The sequence below is a fragment of the Cladophialophora psammophila genome (genome assembly GCF_000585535.1).
Source record: "Cladophialophora psammophila CBS 110553 chromosome Unknown aczJe-supercont1.37, whole genome shotgun sequence".
Classification (NCBI taxonomy): Eukaryota; Fungi; Ascomycota; class Eurotiomycetes; order Chaetothyriales; family Herpotrichiellaceae; genus Cladophialophora; species Cladophialophora psammophila.
Genome location: NW_006912958.1, coordinates 184,760 through 210,400, shown reverse-complemented (window position 1 = coordinate 210,400; position 25,641 = coordinate 184,760). Strand labels below are relative to the sequence as shown.

The window sequence follows — 25,641 nt, the reverse complement described above, 5'->3', positions numbered from 1 at the left end:
GGGGATATTGAGCAATATATACACACATGGTCCATATATGGGGTATATCAACCCCATTGATGACCCGAAACCGCGGAAATGCGATCTCTCACCCAGGTCTTTGGGCACTAAGATGCGAGCTTGGAGAGATCAGGCTGGTGGCAACATACCTTTTGGAAAGGGCACGGATCTGGTACTGGAGATGGGGGTGGGATGCGGGTAGCTGACTTTCTAGAGAACAGGTCGCCTTGCATCCACGGCGCCAACATAACAGAAAGGCAAAACCTCAAAGTAGATGCAAATATGGAAATACCAGTTGTCAGCAGGCAATGGTGGAGAGGGGCCAAGTCACCAGGCTGTTGTTATTGTGGCACATGCGAGGAGGAAAGAGAACAATGTCTAAGAAGGTACAAGTACTTCGTATGCCAGTCCAGGTCTACTGGCGGACGCAGCTGGAGCCTTGAAGCTGGATTGCGCCACCGCCGTGGCCCATGGCCCGGCAAAACATGGCATTGTTCAACCTCGCCCATGCTCTAAGATTTCTACAAACTTCCCCACGGTTATGCTACCCGTCTGTTCGCCCACTGACATGATCGAACCACCCTTTCGATTCGAACCCTAAGTCCCTGCGGAACTGTTCGAGCGCGTATGCTTGGACCTGGAGGTTTCGGCAAGTGACATGTCTTGTCGATCAAACCGGGACACATGCTACGCTTTTTCTGCGAAACAAAGTCTGAAAGGGCATCTTTGCTTGTTCTCCGTCGGATATCTCTGCACCAATGTGGTTGCCTCGAGAGGGAAGTAGAGGGATGAAGGGTGAAGGGTCCATCTATGCAATGCATGGTGCCACCGCTCCTCGTCTCACCCTTCGCGCTGGCGCAAAGTCTACCATAGGCGGCCCTTCATCGAGCCCTCTGCAGCTATCGAAAAGACAAGCAGAGAAAGAATGTCCAAGGATCGACCTCGGAGGTGCCTCCCCGATGCGAACCTGCGCACACTATGGCCCTTGCGCCGATCGACTTGCGCGTAACATTCAGCTCCAGAAACCTAGTCACCGCTCAATAGTTGGGTCTCGGATGACTGCGAGCTAATCCCAACTTCGATGCACGCCTGACAATTGTTCTTCGGTGCTGCCGGGGAAAGTCACGCGGATAATCAAGAGGTATCTATCTCTACCGTGTGTATGGGCCTTCTCTTCGTTCTCGTCAAGCTGTGCCATAGTCGCAACTTGCCTAACAGACCGTTCTGTGACAGACATGCGTGCACCTCGCCCGAATTCTCGCAGACCTGGGCTCTTGAGGCCTTGAACACCAGCTCTCCGCAATGACAACGCAAGTTTGATGAGCCAAACTCCAAAGATCCCCTTGCAGATGCTTCCCACCAGAAACCAAAGTCTGAATCCCGAACAAGACATTCTTCTCACTCCGCGACCATTCACAGCAAAGGGCCAGAAGTTTGACGCGCACGTTCAGTTTCCAGTTGTCTGGGTCAAATGCGGCTCCTCGAACCAGGATCGACCACTCAGCAGCCATGTCTGGCCTGAAGTTCTAATTTGGAATCCGACCATTTTCAGAATGGCTAACGCTGAAACTCTTGGGCTAATATATACTGTCGCAACGGCATCCGGAACCCCGGTCACTGAGCAGGTACGCCAAAGGAAAAGAATCCCAGGAGGGTTTTGCCATGCCCCACCCATGGCTGGATTGAATTGATCAGCGTTGGCCACTGACCTCTTCCACGTGAGATGGCCCAAGAGCAACTTTGATCGGCCAGGCCGAAAATGCCACGTTGGACGCAAGACTGTATGCATATTGCATGGATGAGTACCTCTCTTACTACAACTTCAATGACTAACGTCAAAGTCGACTTACCCCTGGCATAAATTAAGACTACTGTACGTGCATGCATACTCTCCATGCACAGTCTGGGGAAACTGAACCATCACCATCGGGTTCGTCTGCATACGAGGTACATAGGGACTCGAAGTTCTAACGATGTCTGTAGTGACCATGTGTAGACGCAGACCTGAGGGTCCTCTCGCTCTTGGCTTTTATAGAGACGGGAAGTGTTAGCCAAATCTTCTTGGGAGCAGGAAAGACACATACACACCTACATACGACTCCAGATTTGAACAGAGACAATCCATTGAGCAAACCGCACTAGCAAAACCTTCACAACACTTTCCAAAACATGGACGAAAAAAGGGTGGTCAAGTGCGCCCCGTTCCAGCAGGTTTGGTCTGCCCCATCTTACCTTCACTGTCCCGCCTCCTTCGCCCAAGGAAGGGCCAGACCCAGCATGTGCCACACCTCCTGCTGCTCATGCCGGGGAGTATTTCTCATGCTGGCTTACTTACAACGGCCACGTCGACCTGACTGTTTCGACGACCACGACGGCGCAGGAGTTGGGTGAGTGGGTGAGGAAGAGAATGATGATATGGGCGAGACATATCTACCCAGGCGGTGATAAATGAGCCTGGCAACGGCGAGATCACTGAGAGCGTCGTAACACCGTGGCATCACCAACCATCGACCAGCAACCACCAAGCGGGAGAGCGAAGAAGGGGAAGGAAGGCCCTCTCGCGCCAGCGAGACCCACTAAAATTTGATCTTATATATATACAATCCTCCTAGCGGGATGTTGAGCGAATATCGTCTGAAAACGGAGGAAGTGCTCAGATAGGAGGTACATGCTTGCTTGGTCGAGTAGGAACGGAAAAAGTTCTGGAGAAAGTGTCTCACACTCACGCACGCACTCACTCACTCACTCACAGCACACAAGGAACAAGAACAAAGAAGACAAGTCCCCAAAAGAGGACCAAGCTGCGGAGCATTGCAGATACACAGAAGCAGCAGATTTGGGCCTTTTTTCCCCCTGATTTACTCAAATGGAGACACACACATACACAGCAAAAAGGCCAGTGATCGATCCAACCCCAAATCTTCTCACACCGTGAGAAGTTTCATGCGCAGACTACCTACAACTTCGACTGGCCTCCACTGACGCGCTTCAGGGCCAAGGGATCCTTCGCCTCGAGGCCATACTGCCTGAACAGCTCTTCGGTCTTCTTCTTCTGTGCCTCGATGCGCTTCAACAGCGCGGGGCCGCGCTTGTTCTCGTTCCGCCCCAGCTGGAGGATGTGCACCTCGTCGGGCCCGTCGACGATGCGCATCGTGCGCCCGCTGGCCCACATGTTTGCGAGGGGTGTGTCCTGGGACACGCCGGCGCCGCCGTACGCCTGGATGGCGCGATCGAGCACGTCGAGGAGCATGTTGGGCACCTGCACTTTCACCTCGGCGATCTCTTTAAGGGCGTCCTTGGCGTTGGACTGGTCGATTTTGATGGCCGCGTTGAGCACCGCGAGGCGCGCGGCGTCGATTTCGATCCGTGAGCGCGCCACCCGCTCCAGCATGATGCCGTGCTCCGCGAGCAGTTTGCCGAACGGCTTCTTGGCCGGGTCGTTCATGCGCGCCAGGAAGTACTCGAGGGCTCTCTCGGCCTGTAGACAGAAAAACAAAGGTTTGATTAGAACATGCACCAAAATCACCAGTTTTGGGAGCGTGGCGGAATTCCAACTTACAGCACCGACAGATCTCATGGCGTGGTGAATTCTGCCGGGTCCGAGACGGCCCTGGACGACCTCGAAGCCTCGTCCCTCGCCCAAGATCATGTTGCTCTTGTGCACACGGACATTGTTGAAGGTGATATGGCCATGTCCGTGAGGAGCATCGTCGAAGCCAATCACCGACAGCATGCGCTCAATGGTAAGGCCAGGGGTGTCAGCGGGCACGAGAATGACTGATTGTTGTCTGTAGGGGTTCGGGTTGTTGGGGTCGGATTTGCCCATGACGATGTAGATCTTGCATCGGCGGTCGCCGGCCCCGCTGGACCACCATTTCTTTTCACCACATTGTCAGACACGAGGTAGAGGGAATAGTCATGACGATAAGACAAACCTGGCCGTTGAGCACGTAGTAATCCCCATCCCTCCTCATGTTCAACTCGATGTTCGTCGCATCACTGCTCGCCACTTGCGGCTCTGTCATCAAAAACGCCGACCGGATCTCTCCGTTCAACAACGGCCCAAGCCATTTCTGCTTCTGCTCCTCGGTCCCGTACTTGGCGAATACTTCCATGTTGCCCGTGTCGGGAGCCGCACAGTTGGTAGCTTCGCTGGCGGTGCTGGATTTACCCAGGTACTCGGCCATCAAGCCGTATTCAAGGTTGGAGAATCCGGCACCTTCCTTAAAGTGGTTCTTGGGCAGGAACATGTTCCATAGACCCAGTTTGCGAGCTTTGGCCTTGAGGTCTTCAATGATCTGGGGATGGGCGTCGAAGCGGGAGACCGGGTCCCTGCCGTGTTGGTTGATCTGTTGGGCGAAGACGGCGTCGGCAGGGATGCATTCTTCCTCGACGAATCTCTCAACCTAGAAGGCGCCGAATCATTGATATTGGCTCTTTTCTTTTTCTTTGATGTCCATTGACTTCAACCATAGTGGAAGATATTGGGCCTGGGGCTAGCTCCAGGACACCGTACACTGCGGCAGCAATGAAAGCGGTGTGGGAGAGATGGTTCAAGGGCTTTGTCATTCATTCTGACTTACCAGGTCCAGTGTCTTCTTCGCTCGCTCGCTCACGAAAGGTCTGGCGATAACTGGGATTCTCTCCGAGGCAGAAATGTGCCCGCCGGCGCTATTGATGAGATAGGGGACAGACATCTTGAAGCAACTGTGTAGCTGGAGAAGAAGCAGGGAAAGTGGTGAGAGGGTTCCCTGATCGAAGTAACAAGGCGGGAATTATAGCAAATTGAAAGATGGTGATGAGGAACGAGATGGGATGGATTTAGTGATCAACAACAACGATCAGAACTTTGAGCTTGCTTGCTGGGGGTGAACGGGCTCGACGGGTACCGTTCGCGTAATCCGAGAACCGAGGCAGCGGACACCAGATTCGGAAAGCCACTCAACCCCTGCTCACCACGGAGACGTTTTGTTGTATGTCCTCCCCCAGCTTTAGCTTTCATCAGACCACGGGGCAAGGCGGCCTAAATCCAATGGAGGGCTGCCCGGGGATTTCATCTCGGCTGACTGCTGCTTCAGGCTTTTGTCCTAGCGACACGCCGCAGTCTGTATCATGGCTCTATCCAGCCTGAGGGCAGCAGCATGCCACATCTCACCCCACATTCTGTCTGCTGCTCGCACAACGCAGAAGACGGTTAATTGCATCAAGACAGCTGCCAGATACTCGGCAAAACTAGTGGTGTTCCCGGAGTCGTCAATCCCTGCATTCCCAATATGGTCCTCGCTGCTGCCGCCCACCCATACCCATCACTTCTTCCGACGGATGGCGCAGGAATCGGTCTATGTCGACGGCGAAGAGATCTCTGCCATCCGTCAAGCAGCACGCGACAACCGCGTCGTAGTGAGTCTGGGAATATCAGAGAGAGTGCGATACAGCTCCGGGACTCTTTTCAACACCAATATAATCATTGGCGACGATGGCGAGATCCTGGTGCATCATCGAAAACTGATGCCTACGTTCTTTGAGAAGTTGACATGGGCTCCTGGGGACGGCTATGGCCTACGCGTTGCACAAACCCAATACGGCAAGATTGGGGCACTGATCTGTGGTGAGAATACCAATCCGCTGGCCCGATATACTCTTATGGCACAGGGAGAGCAAGTCCATATTTCCACCTGGCCCGCCATCTGGCCTACTAGGGTCCTCGTCGGTGACTCTGACAATGAGGTCAACCCTGTGGGCACCAGCAGTCGCAATTATGACAATCTTGCCGCCAATCACACGCGAGCAGCGGCTCATTGCTTTGAAGCCAAATGCTTCGGAATCATGAGTGCGGGACATCTCGACGATGTCGCCATTGCTGACATTGCTGCAATGACCGAGATGCCAGATGATATGCAAAAGAAGCTAGCAAGCTACCCCCGAGCAGCAAGTCAGTTTCTTGATCCAACAGGCAAGACCGTCCAGAGCCGGTTTGCGTTGGACCTCACCACCAATCGCCAGCTGGATGGACAAAGTATCGTCACGGATATGGAAGCAATTCTCTTTGCAGATCTAGACCTGAATGAGTGTATAGAAGGCAAGCAGTACCATGATGTTGTCGGGGGATATCAGAGATTCGACGTCTTCTCGCTGCAGGTTAACCGCCGGAGGCCTGAGCCTGTACAGTTTCATGACGAAAACAACAAAGTATCGAGCTTGGGCAGCCTTGGGAACGACCACGAGAGAGGTTCCGGTGGGAAAGGAAAGGGAAGGATGAGGTCGGACAAAGATCCGGTGGAAGCAAAGATTGGTGGATAAATAGCCGGCTAGGGGCTCATGCTACCTCATTACATACCTCGGCCCTGGTATGGTGCCCATACCCCAACATTCTCCATCTGACGGAGAGCACCTTCTTTCGGGATCAGCCGAGGGATAGGCAAAGGTAGGTTTCAGCTTTGCTATTGCAAATGTGTGCATTCTTTCTAAGTAGATCATCTGTTTGCATGTGGCAAAAGAGGCCCGAACTTGATCAACGGGAGAAAATCTAGCGATTCAGAGCCTTCCACGTGACCGCGGCGAGGCTCTCAGTTGGTCGGATTTTTAATTTTTCCGGTCCCGATTCAAAATTTCCATTTCCTTTCTGGCTCATCGAACGAGTTGCAGCGAAATTCAGTTCCATCTCGTCGTTGTCGCCTTGCGTTGTACTACCAGCATTATTCTTCCATTCCCTCGTTGACTGTACACTTCTGTCTCTCTGTGACCTTGTTTCCAACATTCGTGCAGGCTTTTTCTTCTTCTACGTGATCCCGCAAAACGTTCATGACCTTTCCCGCAGCGACTCCCGAGCCTTTCCAGGGTACCAGCACAAGAGGAGAAAGTACTCTGATTCTACAGTCCCGGGAGACTGGACAAGTTGTTCCGGAGGGACAGCGTGACCATGCGACTGCGGTAGCAAAGGAGGGGCCCAAGGCGAAGCCCTGGGCTCATTTTGTCGCGGGAGGGTATGCGCGCAAACCCTATGTTCCTAATCCAAATCTCATGATGTCCTAGTATTGGTGGCATGGCTGCGGCCACTCTCACTTCTCCTCTTGACGTCCTGAAGACCCGACTGCAGTCCGATTTCTATCAAGCTCAACTGAGGGTTCTTCACGCTCAACACCCGCTGCCGCATAAGCTCACCCTCACCTCCGTGCCCAGAGCAGCATTCTTCCACATCGCCGAGACTGTACAGATCCTCCGATCGATATACCAACACGAGGGCTTTCGGGCCTTGTTTCGAGGTCTCGGAGCAAACTTGATCGGCGTCGTGCCTGCGCGGAGCATCAACTTTTACGTTTACGGGAATGGCAAGAGAATCCTGAATAACTATCTGAACCCCGAGGGGCGTGAAAATGTATGGAGCGTCCATCTCCTCGCGGCAGCTACGGCGGGAATTGCAACGGGTACTGCAACGAATCCTATCTGGGTCGTCAAGACAAGACTACAGCTGGACAAAACCACGGCAAGTCACGATCCTTCAAAGGGACGACAGTACAAGAATAGTTGGGACTGCATCAAGCAGACGGTCCGACATGAGGGCATTCGAGGCCTGTATCGGGGCTTGTCAGCCTCGTACCTGGGAGTCACCGAGTCTACTCTTCAATGGGTGTTGTATGAGCGGATGAAGCTGTCCCTAGCTCGAAGGGAAGCTAAGCGGCTGTCACTGCCGGGTTACCAACGAACGATGTTCGACGATGCGGAGGAATTTGGAGGGAAGTTTTGCGCCGCGGCCGGTGCGAAGCTCTTCGCGGCAGTCATTACATACCCACACGAAGTCGTCAGGACGAGATTACGGCAAGCCCCAACCATCACCACGGAGACGGGCAGAGTCACGATGAAATACACCGGCCTGGTGCAGTGCTTCCGTCTCGTGGCCAAAGAGGAAGGGTTGGCCGGGTTGTATGGCGGTATGACGCCACATTTGCTGCGAGCTGTACCTGCCGCCGCTGTGATGATGTCGACCTACGAGATTTTCTTACGGCTCTTCGGGACTACTTCATGATACCGTCACCGTCACTGCGCCTCGGCGTTACTGTACGTTTGTATCACTTCTAATGGCCTGTCCTCATGTCAACCGTTGCACAAACAGGGGGCGTTCTGGTGTTCCCGCTTGTCCCAACACGGAGTGTGTCACTGCGAGCGACCAGGCGCTTGGATCTATTGGGCAGGCAAGGAAATGGAGGGAGATAACTGTCCTGGAGACAAAAGATACCCACCTCCAACCATTGTACGATAGGGGAGAGAGAGGATGTTCTTCTCGTTAGAAATCAATAGACTTTTTGCTTCTTTGCTTGCTGGCTAGAATGAAGGGTCCCATATGTAACCTGTGCGCAGCATGGGTTCTTGCTAGATGCGTTCACGTGTCATGTACCATGTAGCCGTGGCTCTCTGTGGGGTGTCGAGCTCAGTACTTCGACATATGTACCCCTTTCAAACTGTGCCTTGCATTCGACACATCGGCCAGGTCTTTCTTCGCGTTTCATTGACAACGAGAGTTGAATGCCACCTCTAATAACCTGTGCCTTTACCCAGCTCGCCAGCCAGCTTGGTCGCATGCCAGAACGAGCACAAAGCTTCTAAATCTCCCCTTTCTAAAAGTCCTCAATTAATCATGTATATCTGAATGCCGACTGGGCTGGGCGAGAGCGCTATTCCATACTGAAGACTGTGCAAGACTGTGCTACCTAAGCGTGGCGGTTTATCTTGGCGGCGAGGCGGGAAAAGTTGAGTAAAATCCGGCCATGCCGCTTTTATGTCCACTCGCCCTTCCTCTCATCATTGCACTCACCTCGCTCACCTTCGCACTCGCCCTTCATCCTGACCCGCTCCGCCGCATGTAGCGCCAACGACGACCTGAAATTGTTAGTGCGCTAACCTGTTCTAAACATGGCTAATTCTGCAGATGCGGGATAAGCTATATCAGGTATAGGCTCCCACGAAGCATCTTTACGGACTCATTCCCAATCACTATTGCGCTACCATTTCCTCCGGCCCCTTCTCTTACATAGCCTCCCTAGAGGTCTCCCAAAGCTAATTAGCGCCATATACTCCGTATGCGGCGGGGAGTGTGGCTAACGTAATCTATATGATCGGGCGATGCGACGGACGGCGTTCATAAAAGTGTGAACGCCTTCAGGGGATACGGTTCCCAGGAGTGGGGAGGTCCTGGGGTACCGAACATGATGGGTACGCTATCATAGGCCTGAGTTTTGTTCTCGGCCTGTCGAACTAGGATAGGGAGATCTCCAGGACGTTCCGCCCAGGTCATAGGGGATTATAGGACGCTTACCGTGGTAGGATCTCTGTCCCTCATACTCTGACCCCATAGCTAAGAACGGCGATGTCAGGAAAGACAATGCGCTGACGATTGGGCTATTTTTAGGGTGTATATAAGGACTGCTGTGGTGGCGGCCTTTTTGGCCTAAATCAACACCTCCGCTGAAGGGACCAGAACCTCTCCTCTCGGTATGTACACTGAAGTGGAATAGCATGAAATGGCAGGACCAGCAGAGACCGGGAGGCCGGTCTACGCGGTCGCAGCGCTCTAGGGTTCCACATGTGTGGCGCGATTCGCAAGAAGATCTCTCTCCGGATTACGAACCGCCAGCCTTGACGTCAAAGGTTTGGCAAACTCTACCATAGCCGTGCTAAGCATACCACTGTAACAGTGACGTACCTCAACTCCTGAACTGGATATTCGTCAACGTAGTCCAGCATGAAAAGCCATCACACAGAACTTTATCTTAGGTACCCATTCGCACGGACGATATAACTCTCGTGCAGTAAGACTCACTCGGACTCGTGAGCTGAGATGTCACCCAAGAAGCTGCCACCACAGACGTCGCAGCAGAAGCCGCAAACACGGACGACACAGCAGGAGCAACAACCACAGAGTACCCCTAAACCTAGAGTCAACAATGCATCTTCCACTCCTACCAGCAAGCCAGTCATCCCAGCGCATGAAGTGAAACAAAGCTCGTCCGTGAGCGCGCAGCTCGCCCTCGAAGCCGCAAAGAAAGCCTACGAACTCCGTCAAGCAGCGTATGGCGCTGGTAGGCGGTGTGGTGTCTTCGGCGGGCGCTCTGCTGGGAGGTGGTATTGGATCTGCATACAGTGCAATCACTGGTCCATTCTGGGATTTGGGCCAGATGGCAAGTCACGCTTTGAGGAGTATTGTGGGCGATTTTCCCAACTGGCAAGCTACGTCAAGTCAGAAGAAGGCGCTGGAGAAGATGGTGTCGGAGACGCAGCAGACGAAGGCCCCGAACCAAAAAGAATTGGAGGAGATGCGGGACGATGACGGAGGTCGGAGTCAGGAGGATTACCACCAATGGGCCAAGGATTTGACACGCTACCTCCCGAGTATGCCTTCGATGCCTTCGATGCCTTCGATGCCCTCAATGCCCTCAATGCCCTCAATGCCCTCAATGCCGTCGATTCCAGGACTGGGGAGACAATCCAAAGGGAGCAACCCTACTCCAGCTGGAAGTAAGCCAAAGACCGCGACAGCATCAAATCAGAACCAGCAACCAAAAGCATCAGCAAAGCCTCGGTCACCTTCAAAGCCTCGACCTGCTCCTCCAAAAGCACCTAGCCAGACGCCCAAGTCACCATGCCAGACAAAGGCAGATGAAAATGCGCCGAGAGAGAAGCCGAAGAAGTTGGAGATCAGATCAACAGGAACCACTTCGCAGTCCAGCCAATCCGTCACTCGATGAAAGCCACCCAAATTGGAGACGCGATGCAAAACCACGACAACAAATGCATGAATTAGCAGCACAGACAGCGAGGGTACTCGCTGTGTAAGCAAACAGAGCATAACGAGTACGCTAGGATTGCCAGCTGCACGTCCCACGCGGTCCGTTGCGCGATCCACCATGCGGATCGCCGACTTGGGTTACTTGCCCTTGGATCCTGCTCTTTTCAGCCTCTAAAGATCTGCCACACCGATGCTCGAGTTCAGCTCGTTCACGCAAACCGAGTCCAGCCACTAGCACAGCCGCTTCACGACTGCCGAAACAATGCCTGAGATCAAAGCGGAAAACAGGGTAGCTGTTGTGTTCAACCCCGGCGAGGTCACTTTCACCTTTGAAGTTAGCACATGCAAGCACAGGACAGAGATAATGACTGACATGTGGGTGTGATTCAGTAACATGGAAAACGGTGCACAACCCCGCAACCCAGCCTGCTCAGTTCCCACCTGTCCTTACACTCCCTTCCCTCACATTGCGCTAGTGTCCGTGAGCTCGCCCCCAGCCCTGGTTTTCGCCTGAGCCCTTGCCTAAAATTAGGAGGCATGCATGGTTTCTTCCCAGATGGTAGATTCTGGTTGGCGATATGTTGCTGAGGCGAACATAATAGGTCAGGATGGGTTACCCTGCAACTTTTGCTGAAAATGATGGTGTGGGCAACAGACGTGTTGACAAGGATGAATGAAGATATGTTGGCTTCAATGCAATTGTTAATTCTTTGGTGTAATTTCCTGCCCACCAATAGTTGGTCAGGTTCGTCCCCCTACGCGCCAGCATTGGCAAAATCCACCGTAAGGGCTCAGGGTAATCTGTTTAGAAGTGAAGCTCGGCTCGCCGGGTGATGTACGAGTCCCATATCGGCAGCTTTGGCATAAATAAAGGTGGGTTTCAAGACTCGTCCCTCCATTATCTCACCTATAAACCATCATGATTGTCTTCAAGGAGCAATTCGATGCCACGAAAGCGGAACACCTCAAAGATTCACCAGACCGCGTGCTGCTCCTCAAGACGCCTGCTGACGATGCAAGGCCAGCGGAAGAGCTGCTTGGCATTGAGAAGGGGATACTCCCAGACTTCACTTGTCGCTTTGTGAAAGGATCAGAATACTGTTCCCAGTGTGGCCGCCACTACAGCTTCCTCGATTTCGCGAAGGCGGGCCTCCAAACCCATGACAAGCAATTCTTGAGGGACGCCATTTTTGGACGGCATGGAGGGTATATTCGCACGGAAGGGGGCCAGATTCCTGATTGCTATAATTGCGGCAAAATGATCGAAGTTGCGGCGTTGTATGCCGCCCCATTCTACATCTGCGGAGGATGACTTTCGCAAGACGGGCAGTCTCAGCCACAGGTCTGGCGTGGCGGGAGCATGTCAGGAAGCCTTCACTCATTCTTTTATGAAGGTCCCCTGCATTCCTTTTCAGCAATTGACATTTTTGTCTCCACCGTCTTCTGTTTTGATCTAGTGACCCTACCTCAATGCATGTGATGTACTTGGTAATATTAAGGTGCTTGTTGGCTCAAGCTAGGTAGGAAGGCACCACGTTTTGTGAGTCAGGTCGACCACATAGTCGAGCCTTGGACAGATCGGAAGTCCCACCACCATTCTTCCGGCCAGGCAAAATTCGAGCTTGGCGACAGACTCCACCACCAATCCTGCTAGGTATGTCTGGTGGCTCAGAGCTTGCGAGTAGGATCCTGGCCATGTAGGCCATTGGAATAGCGCCAGATCTCTTAACGTTAAAGGAACCGTGGAGGGCTCCCAGGCAGACCAGGGAAGAGGACAAGCGTCATCCACGACAGAGCCGAAAACTTCCTCGCCAGAACGCCGCCTTTCTCGCACTCTCCTGGGGATCTCAAAGCAAGAGTCACCGAGCCGCCGTAGCTTTCACAATAATTTATATGGGGCATGTCGCCTTAGGACGAGACGCTCAGGTGATAGGTGATGTAGTGATTATAGTCATGGACATGGTCGGTCAGATTTCAGGGGAGGTAGCTGCAGTTCGATTCGGAGACTAGAGGACCGACGGGATAGAAGGTTGAAGGAGGGAGGGCCGGTGACTCGTTGACGGCTAGAGTTCTGGGAGAAGGGCCACTTGGGAGGAAGGATCCGCGGAAGCCTGAGCTCGTTCTCCACCGAGCAATTAGTATAACAAGTACCAATAGTCCAGCAACGCAACTACTTTGAAGCTTGGATGAGATGAAGGGCGACGGAGTTGGAAACCTCTGAGAAATTCGGAGTAGGCGAAAGCGACGAGGGAAATGGTTTTATGTATCTGTCGACTGCATGTTTCATTCCATATGCGTGAACATGACCATCGCAGTTCTTCATCCCGCGGAGGCAGGCTAGCTCATCAGTACCAGCCCCTAAGAGAAGTCTTGTCAGCGTTGCTTTTGAACGATATACCACGTTCATTATAAACTCAAGGATTTCAGCGGTCGACCGGCCGACCGAGCCAGGACGTCAATGGGAGTTCCTGATAAGAGTCGGCGTCTCATTGCCCTACGACGGGCAAGACATAGGTGATCAGTCAGGCGGGCAGGGGGTGAGCACAGGGCGGCATCGCCGTATGGCTGAAGAGAGGTGAGCTGGGCGTGAATGTACCTCGTCTTGACGGGAAACGACGAGTAATCAAAAACTGGTCGGAGCTCACGTGCAACTCATACCGTCAGTGCTGCTTTTATCACCCCTTATCACCTGCGCACCTACACACCTCACTCACCCTCGTCCTTAACCTTCATCCTGAACTCCTCGCTCGACCGACTCTCAACTTCCCACCTCTTCTCATGAAGTCGAAATCAATACTCGATTCTGCGGAAGAATTTGAAGCCTGCATGTCCCGAATCGAGTTGGATCCCAGGCCAAATGATGCATGATGGCTGTGGAGTTACACCATACGCAGCGCTGTTGATCATAGGCAGCCCCATGGCCAGTAGGCGTGCTAGATAGGTGCGTGGAGTTAGTCTGCTGTGACGAGTTAAATACTGTAGCCAGCGATGGAATACTATCACACTTCTTCCTTGGTCCAGAGCTTAAATAAATCAGGGGGAGCTCCCTCGGAGATACAACAAACATGGCTATATCTGTTACGCAACCATCATGCCACGCCAGGTTCTCAATGAGGGGTTCAACCTGCCATGATTATAAACCCATCCAGTTCAAATTTCGAGGATTCCAAACCTCAAGCACGCCCATCACGTCCTCCATATCATCTGTACTCTTTGGTCAGGCGCAGTTCCCACGATGGCCAATCCAGGACGATTGCTCAGGAGGTGCGGGAGTATTCTCAAGTTGAACGTACTTGGAGTGGGACGGACAACACAAACCCAGTCGGCGGGCTTCAAGCGATATTCAGTGGGCCCACTGGTGGCCGTCTCCGGAGCGGCCGGCCTCTGGTGGTTGATCTCTCACAATACTGCCCTGGCAGAAGCCCCTCACCATCCAGATATCAAACCCCAGACACGAAATCAAATCCACGTCCGCAGCTACGATAGGCGACTCGTTCCGCATACGGCCCCAATAACACCCACCACACCCATCGCATACGAGAATAAGGCTCACGTGGTGGACATCTATGCGAAACTGGAACAGGAATCTTTGGATCTAGCCCAACTGCCGGTGGAAGAAGCTGTGCTGACCAGTGCACCGAATGTACCTCCCTCAATCGCCCGTAATTATCCCGTGATTCTAAAGGTGAATTTGACTACAACCATCCGAAAAGCCCAATTGACAGGCGCATACAAGTACGAACAGTGGACGTTCAACAATCAGGTTCCAGGACCTTTTATCCGCGCACGCGTAGGCGATGTCGTGGAAGTGGCACTGACGAACAAGGATGAAAGCGGAATGCCACATAACATCGACTGCCACGCTTTTCTGGGGCCCGGAGGCGGGTCGGCAGTGACGACGGCCGAGGAAAACCAGACCAAGACAGCGAGATTCAAGCTCCTCTGTCCCGGACTCTTCGTCTACCATTGCGCGGCCGCACCGGTGCCTGTCCATATCGCCAATGGAATGTATGGACTGATGTATGTTCAGCCGGCAGAGCGCGATCTTCCGCCTGTGGATAAAGAGTACTATGTGATGCAGAGTGAGTGGTACCACGAGCCGCCCGAGGTGGACGACAACGGCAAAAAATCATCTCAGGTTGAATTTTCGTATCCCAACTCCCTGCGTGAAGAGCCGGATGTCGTCGTCTTTAACGGGAGTGAGTCGGCCATGACCCGAGAAAAGCCACTGAAAGCGAACGTTAACGATACGGTGCGCATCTTCTTTGGGAACGCTGGACCCAATTTGACGAGTGCGTTCCATGTGATTGGGGGCAACTTCAGGCGGGCCTATCGAGACGGCGATGTTGTGAGCCCGCCAGGGCAATTTGTCTCGACTTTGAGTGTTCCCCCGGGCGGAGCCACCATTGTGGACATGCATATGCTTGTGCCTGGTACTATGACCTTGGTCGACCATGCCATTTTCCGTCTGGACAAGGGCGGCGTCGGCTACTTGAATGTATCGGGGAAGTCAAGACCTGACGTCTACCAGAGCGTGCAACCTCCTGCGCCGTGTGTCGGGTGCAAGTTACATGCCTGATAAATCTGCTCTCTTCTACCGCACGGTCTGAACCTCGAACTAGAATATCATAAGCAGGCGGCATTGTGGATGGAGCGCACGGTTGAGGGGTTCTTTCGACGACAGAAAGAAGGCATGTGCGAAGAGGACGTTGGTTGTGAACCCCGAATGACCAAAAAAATACTAGGCAACACGTTGTATACTCGATGTAGTTCGACGGTTCGAGCTGTGAACCAACGACCTTAGCAACATCTACCAAAGCGCCGTCGGCAACGCGCTCGCTCAACCTGAGCATCTCAGACTACCGGACCTTTCTCCAACGAGAAATCCAGTCCGGTGAGGACAGTGCCACACGACAGTCTTCTTCTGACTCAGCAGCGCGAGTTTGAAAGGCATCGAGAACTCCGTCACCGCAATGCTCGACGACATTCTGGTTGGGGACGCCAGCGCGCAGTTGACAATCGTCGAGGACTCGGCCGGTGCGCTTTTCTTTTTCCCTTCTCTCCTTTCCGTTCTCGCGGGCATCGAGACGCATCTTACTGGCGTACGTAATTAATGACTATCTCCCTTGAATTGCTCATTGGCAATCACGAAGGGGGTAGGGCGCCCTGTTGCTCCTGTGCTCCATCCCTAGTACACGGCTCATAATACCAAGGCTGACAGTTTTTCATAACGAGTACATCAGCATCAAAAGTCAGAAGGTACCAAGTTGATGACATGGTGATTTTCTGTATTGCCAGTTTCTATCAGCAATGTCGCCTCGTCACAGCCGATATTGGTACCCCATATACTCATTTCACGTCTTATCCCAGTCCGCCCTTTCTCCCTCTGTCTCTGTCGCTCCAGCTCTCTCATCTCCACCAATCGAATCCTCTTAGCCAGCGCCGCATGCTCTGCTTTCAGACGCGTGATTGTTACTTCCTCACTCCCGTCCATGTCGCTACTCCCAGCGGGAATTACCGGTACGGATGATTGCGAAGTATCGCCGTGGATGTTCCGAGATAATGGGTTAGCATGATTAACAAGATACTTTGGCGCAGTCTCCTCATTCTGCGAGCTTGCGACACAGCGCGGTGACGTGGAATAGTCAATGCCGTTTGATGCCGGTGTTTGTATAGGTTGCGGCAGTAGAGGGTTCTGATTTTCGGCGCTTACAAGTTCCTTCTCACTCTCGTTTCGGCCACCATTAATATTCACTAGAGTAGAGGGCGGGATTTGTGGGTCTGTGCCGCCGACGATGGACTCTCGGGCGGTCGAAGAACCCAGGTCCGCGTAAACAACTTCAGAGGTCGTTGCGGACAGTTCTGGTTTGCCCGCATGCTCAAACCTCATGATTCCAGGACTCCCCTCCAGTTCTGGCTTCATATAATTTTGAGTGATTTCTGCCGATAGACTGGCATTTTTTTGTCTGACCCGACGCCGAGATCGCAAGAAGAAGAGTATGAGAGCTGTGAGAAAGATCGCCAAGGCGATCACGCCAATCGCGATACCAGCTTTGGCGCCAGGAGACAGGCCCGAGGATCCTCCTGGAACTGAGAAGGTTGGGGCTGTCCGCGTTGATGGGGAGGGTGATGACGATCTCGAGGTTGGTTGCGAGATGGACTCGGGACTAGACCTATCGAGAGCAGATGCAGATGTGAGGGAGGCATATTCCGCAGGATCGGTAATAACTCTCGTGACATCGGTGGTGATTGTGGTTTTCGTGTTTAAACTCGAGATACTCGATATATACGTTGCCATTGTCGTGATAGTGGTAAGGGCGCTCACAGCCTGCGTCGTAACAATTGGCGCGGTCGAGGCACCATCTGTGCCAGCTGTGGCCAGGGTGAAGGTAGTTGTTATGGCCACTACAGACGGAAGAGATTCAGGCATCCTGGCCGCTGGAACAGGACTGTGTCCCAGTACCGGGGGTCACAGCAAAGGTCGAGAGAAGCGTACAACAGCATTTGAAATCCGCAGTTTTTGTTGAAATGCGCGTTTCTTTGGGGAAAGCAGCAAATAAGAGGGGTATGGGAAATAAAAGCCATAACGTTACCTTGTCGCCTTGCTTGATGTGTAGCTAACAGCAAAGCTACCTAGTCTAGGGCATTCTTCTTGTCCTGGGTTCATGTGGCTTCGTGCAATCATTGTTCTAGAAGCTGGGGGTATCGCAAGGTTCTCAGAGTAGCTTGCAGCATGATTTCAGCCACGGCCGAGAGGCCGAGATTAGCAGCGCGTCAGGAGGTTCCGGGCAATTGGATTTGGAACGGACGAGCATCTTTGCACCTTATCAATTGCCAGCCGTGTTTCAACCACAATACATGAAGTGGAAAAGCTTTGGGAGGACAAGAGTCAACTGTAAAAGTGCAGGGAAAAGTACTGGTACGAGGTACTTTGTAGCCAAAGTTTAATGCAGATCTTTCGAGCAGACACACATCGAGAGCATGTTTACCTCGTACCTAGCAAGCTACTTAAGTAAGCCGGAGGCTTAGCACCGATTACCTCGTAGCTTGGCAGGAACAGATGAGAACCAAGTACCCAGTACATAAACCTATCGAGCTATCGAGCTATGTGCTGGCAAGGTGCTGGGTAGGCTGCTGGGAGCTCACGTGCAGCTCACGCCGGTCGTGCCGCTTTTATACTTCATAGCCTCTGACCCTCACTAACCCAGTATTTTGTTGTGCGAGGTAACGGATTGCCGGGGCAGTTGCTAGCTGTAAAAGCGGCGAGCCAGCGGCCGCCAGATGGCCTAGTCCCGCTAGGTTTAGTGCCTTGGCACTGCCAGATGGCATCGTCAGCAAAGATAGCTGTAGCGGGAGATCCCCAGTACATACAGGATAGAGTGATTCTACCACACTGGCGCATTCCGGAAGAATACAACTCGCCCAATTCTTCAAAGGCGGGCAATATTGGAGGGATGCAGAGCCTCTTTGCAAATTGCCGCTCATGCCTCCAACTGACAACAGGACGGATGCACTGCCCGCGCTAGTCTGTTGAAAGGTCGCTTGATAGGTTAGGCAACTCAGTTGGCGACCTGGGGGTCCAAAAATGGGTTGGAAGCAATTGGCGGTTGGTAAGCTGCACATATACCTTCAGGCTGAGGCCAATCTTTCCGTTTGCTAGTCGCAGTTCAGTCTCAGAGATATCTCCTGCTGCCGGTGAATATATGTCACTATGAACCTCAACGCAGAGAGCGAAACAGGTTTCAAGCCCGACTGATTCCTCGAGCTTACAGCCTGGAGCTCCACCGCTACATTCTGAGAACCCTGGTTCACCGAGTGAAAATGAGTTGAGCCAGACTGGTCAGTCGGTCTCGCCGTCTGAAACTTCATCGACACATTCTGAGAATCCTAGTGAAAATGGGTCAAGCCCGACTGATTCCTCGAGCTTTACAGCCTGAAGTTCCATCGACACATTCGGAGAACCCTGCTCCAGCAAGTACATCTTCTGAACCACCGGATGCCGGACGCAAAAGACGTCGATGGAATCCTGCGAATATCAACGCATGGACCTCACGTAGCGCCAAACGGCAGCACTTTCCCCAAAGACACAATCTCGCTTCGAGACTCTCCCGTCTTCTGCCTGCCAGCTGGTTCTCGGAGATCTCAGCCATCGGATTTAGCGTTCTCTGTTTGTTAGCACTAATCACTCTCTTGGCTGTTTTCAACCATCGTCGAGCTCCATCCTTCACCCAAGGTCTTACTCTGAACACATCTATGTCTGTTCTTTCAACAGCGTCGAAATCATCATTGTTGTTCGCCGTGGCGGCAATGGTTTGCCAATTGAAATGGCACTGGCTGCTTCAACAGCGACGCTTGCGAGATATACAGTTGTTTGATGATGCCAGTCGAGGCCCCTTAGGATCCTTCAAGCTTCTCACCGCTCCAGCTCCGTGTTCTCTCGCTTCAGTCGGCGCCATCATCACAATCTGCTCTCTGGCTTTTGAGCCTTTCATGCAACAGCTCGTGGGCTATCGAGCTTTCGGCCAGTCTGACACATCTCATGCTGCAGCAACTCGGCGAGAAGGTCGTTGGCCACGCTGGGCGGCAGGTACTCTATGTTGAAATCAGATGGGTCTGGTTAGTGCTGCCCTTGATGGTAGAGACTGTCGGCATCATATTGCTATTCCTGACGGCGTGGGTAGCTCGGGAAATGAAAACGCTCTTTGGAAGGGATTGTCGCTTGCATTTCCTTATCACGGACTAGATGAGGAGGAGGATCTCAAACAAGGACGTGCCAGGACGACTGCAAGCGGCATGGAGAGACAAGCGAAGGCGACCGCAGTGAGATTAAAATACACAGAGCAGGGCTACTGTCTTGGAGTGTGAAATACGGCTGAGTGCTTTAGACGTACAGCCTCTCAGGACCCAACTTTCAAACCAGCTTCGTATTGTCACAACTTCGACTAATCCTGAGTCGGGGAGCAAGTGGCAGTATATATATCTCAGCAAATTTATAGCGTATCATTCGAATGTAAGCGGCGAGGGGACTGTCCTCTCAATATGTCTCATTGGCAACATGTTTCTTTTCGTCGGTGTGGCTCCTACGCGTGCAGATAGAAAGTGGGTCCATTAAAACACTACCACCGTTCCCCTGACTCCGCAGAGGTACATACCGAGACATCAAGTATTAATAGAGTCCGTCTGGCTCGGTCCGAGCACCCCACTACGGGGTTGATACGGTGGGTGAGCACAGGGCGGCATCATTCTCGTCCCAATCTGGGGTGAGCTGCCAGCGATTTTTACTTACTGGGTATCCTGAGAGTGCCGCTTTAAATCACCCTTACTATCTATGGATAGCTTAAATTGTACAGCTCAACTTCTTCTTGTCGCCTAGTACTTAATAGGGTCTCAAATCAACCTTGCCTACCCACGCCTTTCCTCTCGTTACATCGCCCCCTACCTGCCGAGTAGACAGCCCTACCCTTTCCTATCAGAGAGTCTGGTCTCCCTCGGTAACATGAAGCCGGTGACAGAATGCGACGGTCTATTGGCGAGTTATCAACAAGTTGTCTCGCGCGGTTCGATGTGACCATACAAGGGTAGGATCTGTGCGCTACTCATTTCAGGCTGGACAAGTTCCATATCCATAGCGAGCGGCACGTAATCGCATCCCCCTTTCCTTTCCTGTGACCGGCGGGCACACGTAATTATGAGCCTCTGAGAATTTACTGGGTACATGACCATATGGCCTTGGTTTGCAATGGCTGAACTGTTGAATGAAACTTAGCTCGTTCTCTTCTATTGGCATCAACCGCGTTTAAAGTTCAGGTTGGCAGGCTACCCAAGCTTGGTCGATTTGGAGACCTTTTATTCCTGTATTGAACAAAGGTGACTTCCCACGGGCGACTTACCGGCCATGGTAGCCTCATCATTGAGACACCAGTCCCTCCCGCAGACCGAGCATCTCCACACCGTCGAACCCCCGCGTTGTCGCAACAACAATCCCTCGCAAAGCGGTTCCACAACGTCGTTTGCGACAGTGAGGGGACGGATAAGCAGAAGTTAATATCTGAGTCGCCTCCAGAAGCATCGAGTGATCCACGATCCGAGCGATATGTCCTTTCGTTTCGGTGGCTGGAGATCCTCAGCTGCCTGGTGTCCGTTTCCATGCTTCTTATCATTATAGCCATCCTATATCCACGGCGCGGTCTTCCTCTGCCACACTGGCCTTACGGTATCTCCATCAATGCAATCATCGCTGTGCTTGTGGTCGTGTTGAAGATAGCAATACTTCTGGTCACTGCCAAAGGTCTCGGCCACTTGAAGTTCACTTGGCTCCAGCATCAGCGTCCGTTGTTGGATCTCGAGACATATGACATGGCAAGTCGAGGTCCATGGGGATCTTTGTCACTACTCCTGGTGACACGCCATCGCCATGTTGGTGCGTCGATTGGTGCCGCTCTCACGCTGCTAGCACTGGCAGTTGAGCCATTCACTCAGCAAATCCTGCGTTACCACAGCTGTGTCATCGATCAGACAGGCAGTGCTGCTTTGCCTTGAGCAATCCTATACGGGGCAATGGGCCAACATATCAGTGCCGACCAATTCACAGTCCGGGTGGACATGCAATCCGCCATCAACACGGGGGTATATAACGCCAACCTTCTTACTGTACCTGTAACTTGCTCTACGGGAGATTGTACGTTTACACAGCCCTATCACACCGTTGGCATTTGTAGTTCCTGCTATAGTATCACGGATCAACTTACAGTGAGTTCAATTGTGGCTGGTGTCCCTTTTGGCTCTCCCTTTACTGCTCAGCCGTTCCTTCTTGATGTTTCACTTGTCTTTCGAGTTCTATTCGATCTAACTTCAAACCCGTAGCTTATTCCCTGTAACGTAACCTATAATGATACATCAAACGACGATTACACGAATACTAATTACCAAGCGCTCAATGTAAGTTTGCCGTCCAGCCTGTGGGCCACTGCGAGCGCCTTCGACCTTGGGGTCGGGATTGTGCCAATGAATTCCAACAATGCTTGGCTCATCATGGTAAGAACACTATACGCAAGCTGCGCTCCGTCACTTTCACGCAAACTTAGTTTCCTGGCTATGTCTCGTGTTGCGTCTCTGTGAAACAGCCAGCCAACGATGATATGTGGCATGTGCATAATGTGATCAAACTGCTGACCTTTGTTGATTCTAGGGGCCAGACGTCAAACAATCCCAAACCCAACAAGGACCGAGCACGTTGATTGACATGATTTTCGCTTTCTCAGATACAAGCTCTTTAGAGAGCTCCTGGGCTGTCGAGTGCAACCTTTATCCCTGTGTGAAGACCTACAAAGCCGAAGTCAAGGACGGCATCCTACGCCCCCGACACGCCATGTCCCTCGGGACCATGCTCCTTGCATGAGCAACCGTCTCGTCTCTGGCTAGCTGGCTAGCCCTCATCCTCAACCCCCACCTCTCGCCCATCTTCCGTCGGTCTCGCGGTCATCCTTCGTCCTTGCCACCACACGCATCACACGCATCTCTATACCAATCCGCCCAGGTGCTCTGTCTTCTCACGCCGGATTTACAAAGTCCTATCCCACGCACCTGCACCTGCGCTGTATGATCATCCCCGCCGGGCTCACCCGCTTGTCGTTGTTGTTGGCGCCGAACTGCTGCTTCTCGTCGTCGTTGGCGTTCTAGCTTGGACTCGTCGCATTCGATCTCAAAATAGTGGTCCGTCGCGAAGTGGACGCCGCATGTACGGCAGTGTTTCCTGGTTGGGGCAGAGGTGCACATTTCCTTTTTATGACCTTCGGCGGAAAATGAAACGTACTGGATAGAGAGAGCGGGTGCCGTTCGGGATGATCAGGCTAAACAACAGTCGTGTGGGTGTCAGGGGATCGCGTGAGGTCTAATGGAGAGGGGGGTAGCAGTCGCAGTCTTGTTTGCTTGTGTCGAGGTTAGGATGGCTGCCGTTCGAATTTCCATACGATGTGTTCGTCGGTTCAAATTCGAAGACCCAGAGCCGGCCTCTTTAAGTTTGGATCGGTGAGTACGGAGGGGGTCTGCTCAATCGTCTCAGGCTCCTGGAGGCTTTAGACCTTTCGTGAGCAGTGGATGATCGAACAGATTCTGCTTCGTTCGCAAGGACAGAGGGGTGGTTTATATACCTACTTCGGGGACGGTGAAGTAGTGACGGTGGCGGATAACTCTTACATCTCACGCCGTGTGATTGAAGACAATTAATGGAACGAGCATGTGATGTTTGGTTCACCTGCAAGTGAGGAAGACTGGTGATCTCGCCCTCTGTAGGTGACATGTTCGCGAATCCCTGTCTGTGAGATTTCGTTTGCATTCGACGTGAAGCGTAGAACGACAGGCACTTTCCGACAGCTCGAAAGCTTGCTGAAGAAGAGAGGTCCGGGCGGCATCATGATTGCTCTGTATGCTAGAATTGCGCGGAGGACTGAAGAGCTGTATGAGAATAAGCCGACTGTCACTTGACTTACGGAAGACGGTAAAAGGAAAACAAAAGCCATCAGTCGCGGTACCGCAACAAGCAAATTGGCGACGTGGATCAAGGCTGGCAAAGAAGGGCTTAGAATGCAGAACGCCGTGGACTACAAAAGATAATTATCGTTATTCTCACACTGTATCTGGTGAGCTGTACACTCTGGGATCGTGCATGTCTGTAACATTATGCAACGGAAGTCCTTCTATCGACACCCTTTAGAAGTTCTTGCCGGTAAAAGGGCTCTGAACGGAGCCGAATCTGTAGAACAACTGTCAGCTGATGCTCGGATGAGACCTTCTCGTCGGTGCTTACCCTTGAGGGCATTGCCTGCCCAGCGCGACGTTCGCGCTTCGCATGTAACAGATCCTCGCTTCCGCACAGGCGCTGCTGGTGCAATTGGGGGTCTTGACGCTCATCTTTCCCTGCAAGGTGTTGTGGATGCTCACCAGAGTGTGATTTGCAGCCATGGCCTCGGTGACCTTCTGCCAGTATGTCGCGTTCAGAGGCGCATCTTCAGGCCATCCCACTGGGTACGTGTCCCTGGTGGAGTATTCAAAGTTCCAGACGGGGCCGGTTTGGGCAGGGTCGAGAGTCTGGAACGCGCTCACATTGGCATAGTATGTGTAGGCGTTGTAAATCGAGAAATCTCCCGTGTCAACTTCATACATGCGATAGCCGGAGTTCAGGTTGGTCAGAGGCGTCACACTCGGCCCGATCCAACCAACATTGACGGCGTGGGCATCATTTTGAGCCGTGCCATTGTTGCTGTAGTAGATGAAGAACTGGTCTTCATGGGTGTGGCCGAAGAACACACCGGCAATCACGTGTGGCGAATATCGGTCAACAATTTGGTAGAAGAGATCTGCAACAACAACGCTTTAGAAATCTCGCCATGGAAGCTCTCCTACCCACTTACCTGTGGGGTTGGGAAGAGGGTTGGAACCATCCCAGCCTGACAAGACATGCCCAAGAAGCCAGACACGTTCGCCTTTGCTCTCGGCCTCTTGGAGCTCTTGCGCAACGAATTTGAAAATCCCACTGTTGTCCGGATTTGTGGTATTGCTGCTCCAAAGTGAGAACTCTCTTCAGTATGATAGGAATCAAGCCCTACATATAATTAAACAAGTTGCTCCGGTACCAGAAATCCGTGTTAAAAGTAATGATCCTCAATTTTGGGTACTTTGGATGATTGATACTGTAAGCGCCATAATGCATGCGGGCCTCGTTTGCGGCCTGTGCGTTGATCCAGTTGTTCTGCTGCCACAGCGAGGCAACGTGATTCCAATTCCATGACCTGGCGCTAAGTCAGAGGAATCGAGAAATTGGGCGATCGACCTACTGTTGCTGACCCAGATTTCCTGGCAAGCTGTGCGGAGAGTCAATGCCATCTGTATCCCGCTCAGTCATGTCTCTCTTTGCAAGGGGTGTGCTTATTCTTACCGGGGTTGCTATCGTGATTCCCAAGCACGGCGAAGATCGGTCCGCTAGGGATGTAAGATTTGATCATGTGGTAAATCGAGAATTCGGCGTATTTGGTGTAGTTATTGGACAGTTCGTTCTGAGATTCATGAGAAACTAGATCGCCGGTGTAGATGCCCCACGCGAACTGGTCGTTCTCCGTTTGATTATTGAAAGTCGTGCCAGTCAGAGGTCCGATGGACTCCAGGGCAGACGTGAGAAGGAAGTAAGGACTGTCGCACCTGAACGACCCGTACAATGGCGAGGATATCTCCAGGTGACCGGAAGCACTCTTGGGGTTGTTGGAACGACAACACAGGCCGCTCGAGCAGTTTGCTTCTGAACCGACGTCATATCTTGGATCGATATGGAAATCGCTCATATGGACGACTTTGACTCTCTTGCCGTTGGGTTTCGGTACGGTGACATTGCTAGGCTTGGGGCCGAAATACCCCGTCGTATTCGAGGGAAGAGTGAACGGACGAGGACAGAAATTGCCGCTCAGGAAGTTGCAAAGATACTCGCCGTCGGATCCGGACATGTCCCCTAAGGCGAGAACTTGGGTATAGACAGCTCCAAAGTTTTCGGCATCGTAATTTTCATGACAGCTAGTGTTGGACATGAATCCGCTACTGATGCACAATTGGACCAGCAAATCTGGAACCATGGCAGGGACCCGCTGGGCCACATATTGGCCAACTTCCAATGCAGAGAGACATTTGGTGCAATTGGTTGCGTTTGTGGCGAGAATGGCATTGACTTGGCTAATGGCATTGGCCACAATAGCACTCCCGTTTGTGACCGAAAAGAGAGGAGCTGGATAGAAGACAGGGTCTTCACTTTCTTGTGGGATGTTCGTCTGGTTTGTCAACTCCAGGGGGAAAGCTGGCCTGTCAGCACCGAAGAGCAT

The 25,641-nt window shown here is 52.5% G+C and overlaps 8 protein-coding genes across 8 annotated transcripts; 5 read left to right on the top strand and 3 right to left on the bottom strand.

Moving 5' to 3' along the window:
- Nucleotides 1–2,956: 2,956 nt before the first annotated feature.
- Nucleotides 2,957–4,697, bottom strand: A1O5_12785 (acyl-CoA dehydrogenase; the record flags this gene model as incomplete). The annotated part of the gene is made up of 4 exons (XM_007753354.1): nt 2,957–3,478; nt 3,560–3,877; nt 3,936–4,406; nt 4,584–4,697. The coding sequence occupies 4 exons, from the start codon at nt 4,695–4,697 to the stop codon at nt 2,957–2,959; spliced, it is 1,425 nt and encodes a 474-aa protein (XP_007751544.1).
- Nucleotides 4,698–5,112: 415 nt separating this feature from the next.
- A1O5_12784 (aliphatic nitrilase) lies at nt 5,113–6,300 on the top strand (the record flags this gene model as incomplete). The annotated part of the gene is made up of 1 exon (XM_007753353.1): nt 5,113–6,300. One exon carries the CDS (start codon nt 5,113–5,115, stop codon nt 6,298–6,300), a length of 1,188 nt encoding a protein of 395 aa, XP_007751543.1.
- Nucleotides 6,301–6,801: 501 nt separating this feature from the next.
- On the top strand, nt 6,802–8,023 carry A1O5_12783 (uncharacterized protein; the record flags this gene model as incomplete). Its single annotated transcript, XM_007753352.1, has 2 exons — nt 6,802–6,983; nt 7,033–8,023. The coding sequence occupies 2 exons, from the start codon at nt 6,802–6,804 to the stop codon at nt 8,021–8,023; spliced, it is 1,173 nt and encodes a 390-aa protein (XP_007751542.1).
- A 1,809-nt stretch (nt 8,024–9,832) lies between these two features.
- On the top strand, nt 9,833–10,739 carry A1O5_12782 (uncharacterized protein; the record flags this gene model as incomplete). The annotated part of the gene is made up of 2 exons (XM_007753351.1): nt 9,833–10,080; nt 10,136–10,739. The coding sequence occupies 2 exons, from the start codon at nt 9,833–9,835 to the stop codon at nt 10,737–10,739; spliced, it is 852 nt and encodes a 283-aa protein (XP_007751541.1).
- A 3,276-nt stretch (nt 10,740–14,015) lies between these two features.
- On the top strand, nt 14,016–15,359 carry A1O5_12781 (uncharacterized protein; the record flags this gene model as incomplete). Its single annotated transcript, XM_007753350.1, has 1 exon — nt 14,016–15,359. The coding sequence occupies one exon, from the start codon at nt 14,016–14,018 to the stop codon at nt 15,357–15,359; it is 1,344 nt and encodes a 447-aa protein (XP_007751540.1).
- A 666-nt stretch (nt 15,360–16,025) lies between these two features.
- On the bottom strand, nt 16,026–17,210 carry A1O5_12780 (uncharacterized protein; the record flags this gene model as incomplete). Its single annotated transcript, XM_007753349.1, has 1 exon — nt 16,026–17,210. The coding sequence occupies one exon, from the start codon at nt 17,208–17,210 to the stop codon at nt 16,026–16,028; it is 1,185 nt and encodes a 394-aa protein (XP_007751539.1).
- Nucleotides 17,211–20,896: 3,686 nt separating this feature from the next.
- On the top strand, nt 20,897–21,283 carry A1O5_12779 (uncharacterized protein; the record flags this gene model as incomplete). The annotated part of the gene is made up of 1 exon (XM_007753348.1): nt 20,897–21,283. A coding segment is annotated over one exon (387 nt), but the record flags the coding sequence as incomplete, so codon positions are not given.
- A 2,205-nt stretch (nt 21,284–23,488) lies between these two features.
- On the bottom strand, nt 23,489–25,641 carry A1O5_12778 (uncharacterized protein; the record flags this gene model as incomplete). Its single annotated transcript, XM_007753347.1, has 6 exons — nt 23,489–23,531; nt 23,586–24,135; nt 24,190–24,335; nt 24,385–24,567; nt 24,613–24,661; nt 24,714–25,641. 6 exons carry the CDS (start codon nt 25,639–25,641, stop codon nt 23,489–23,491), a joined length of 1,899 nt encoding a protein of 632 aa, XP_007751537.1.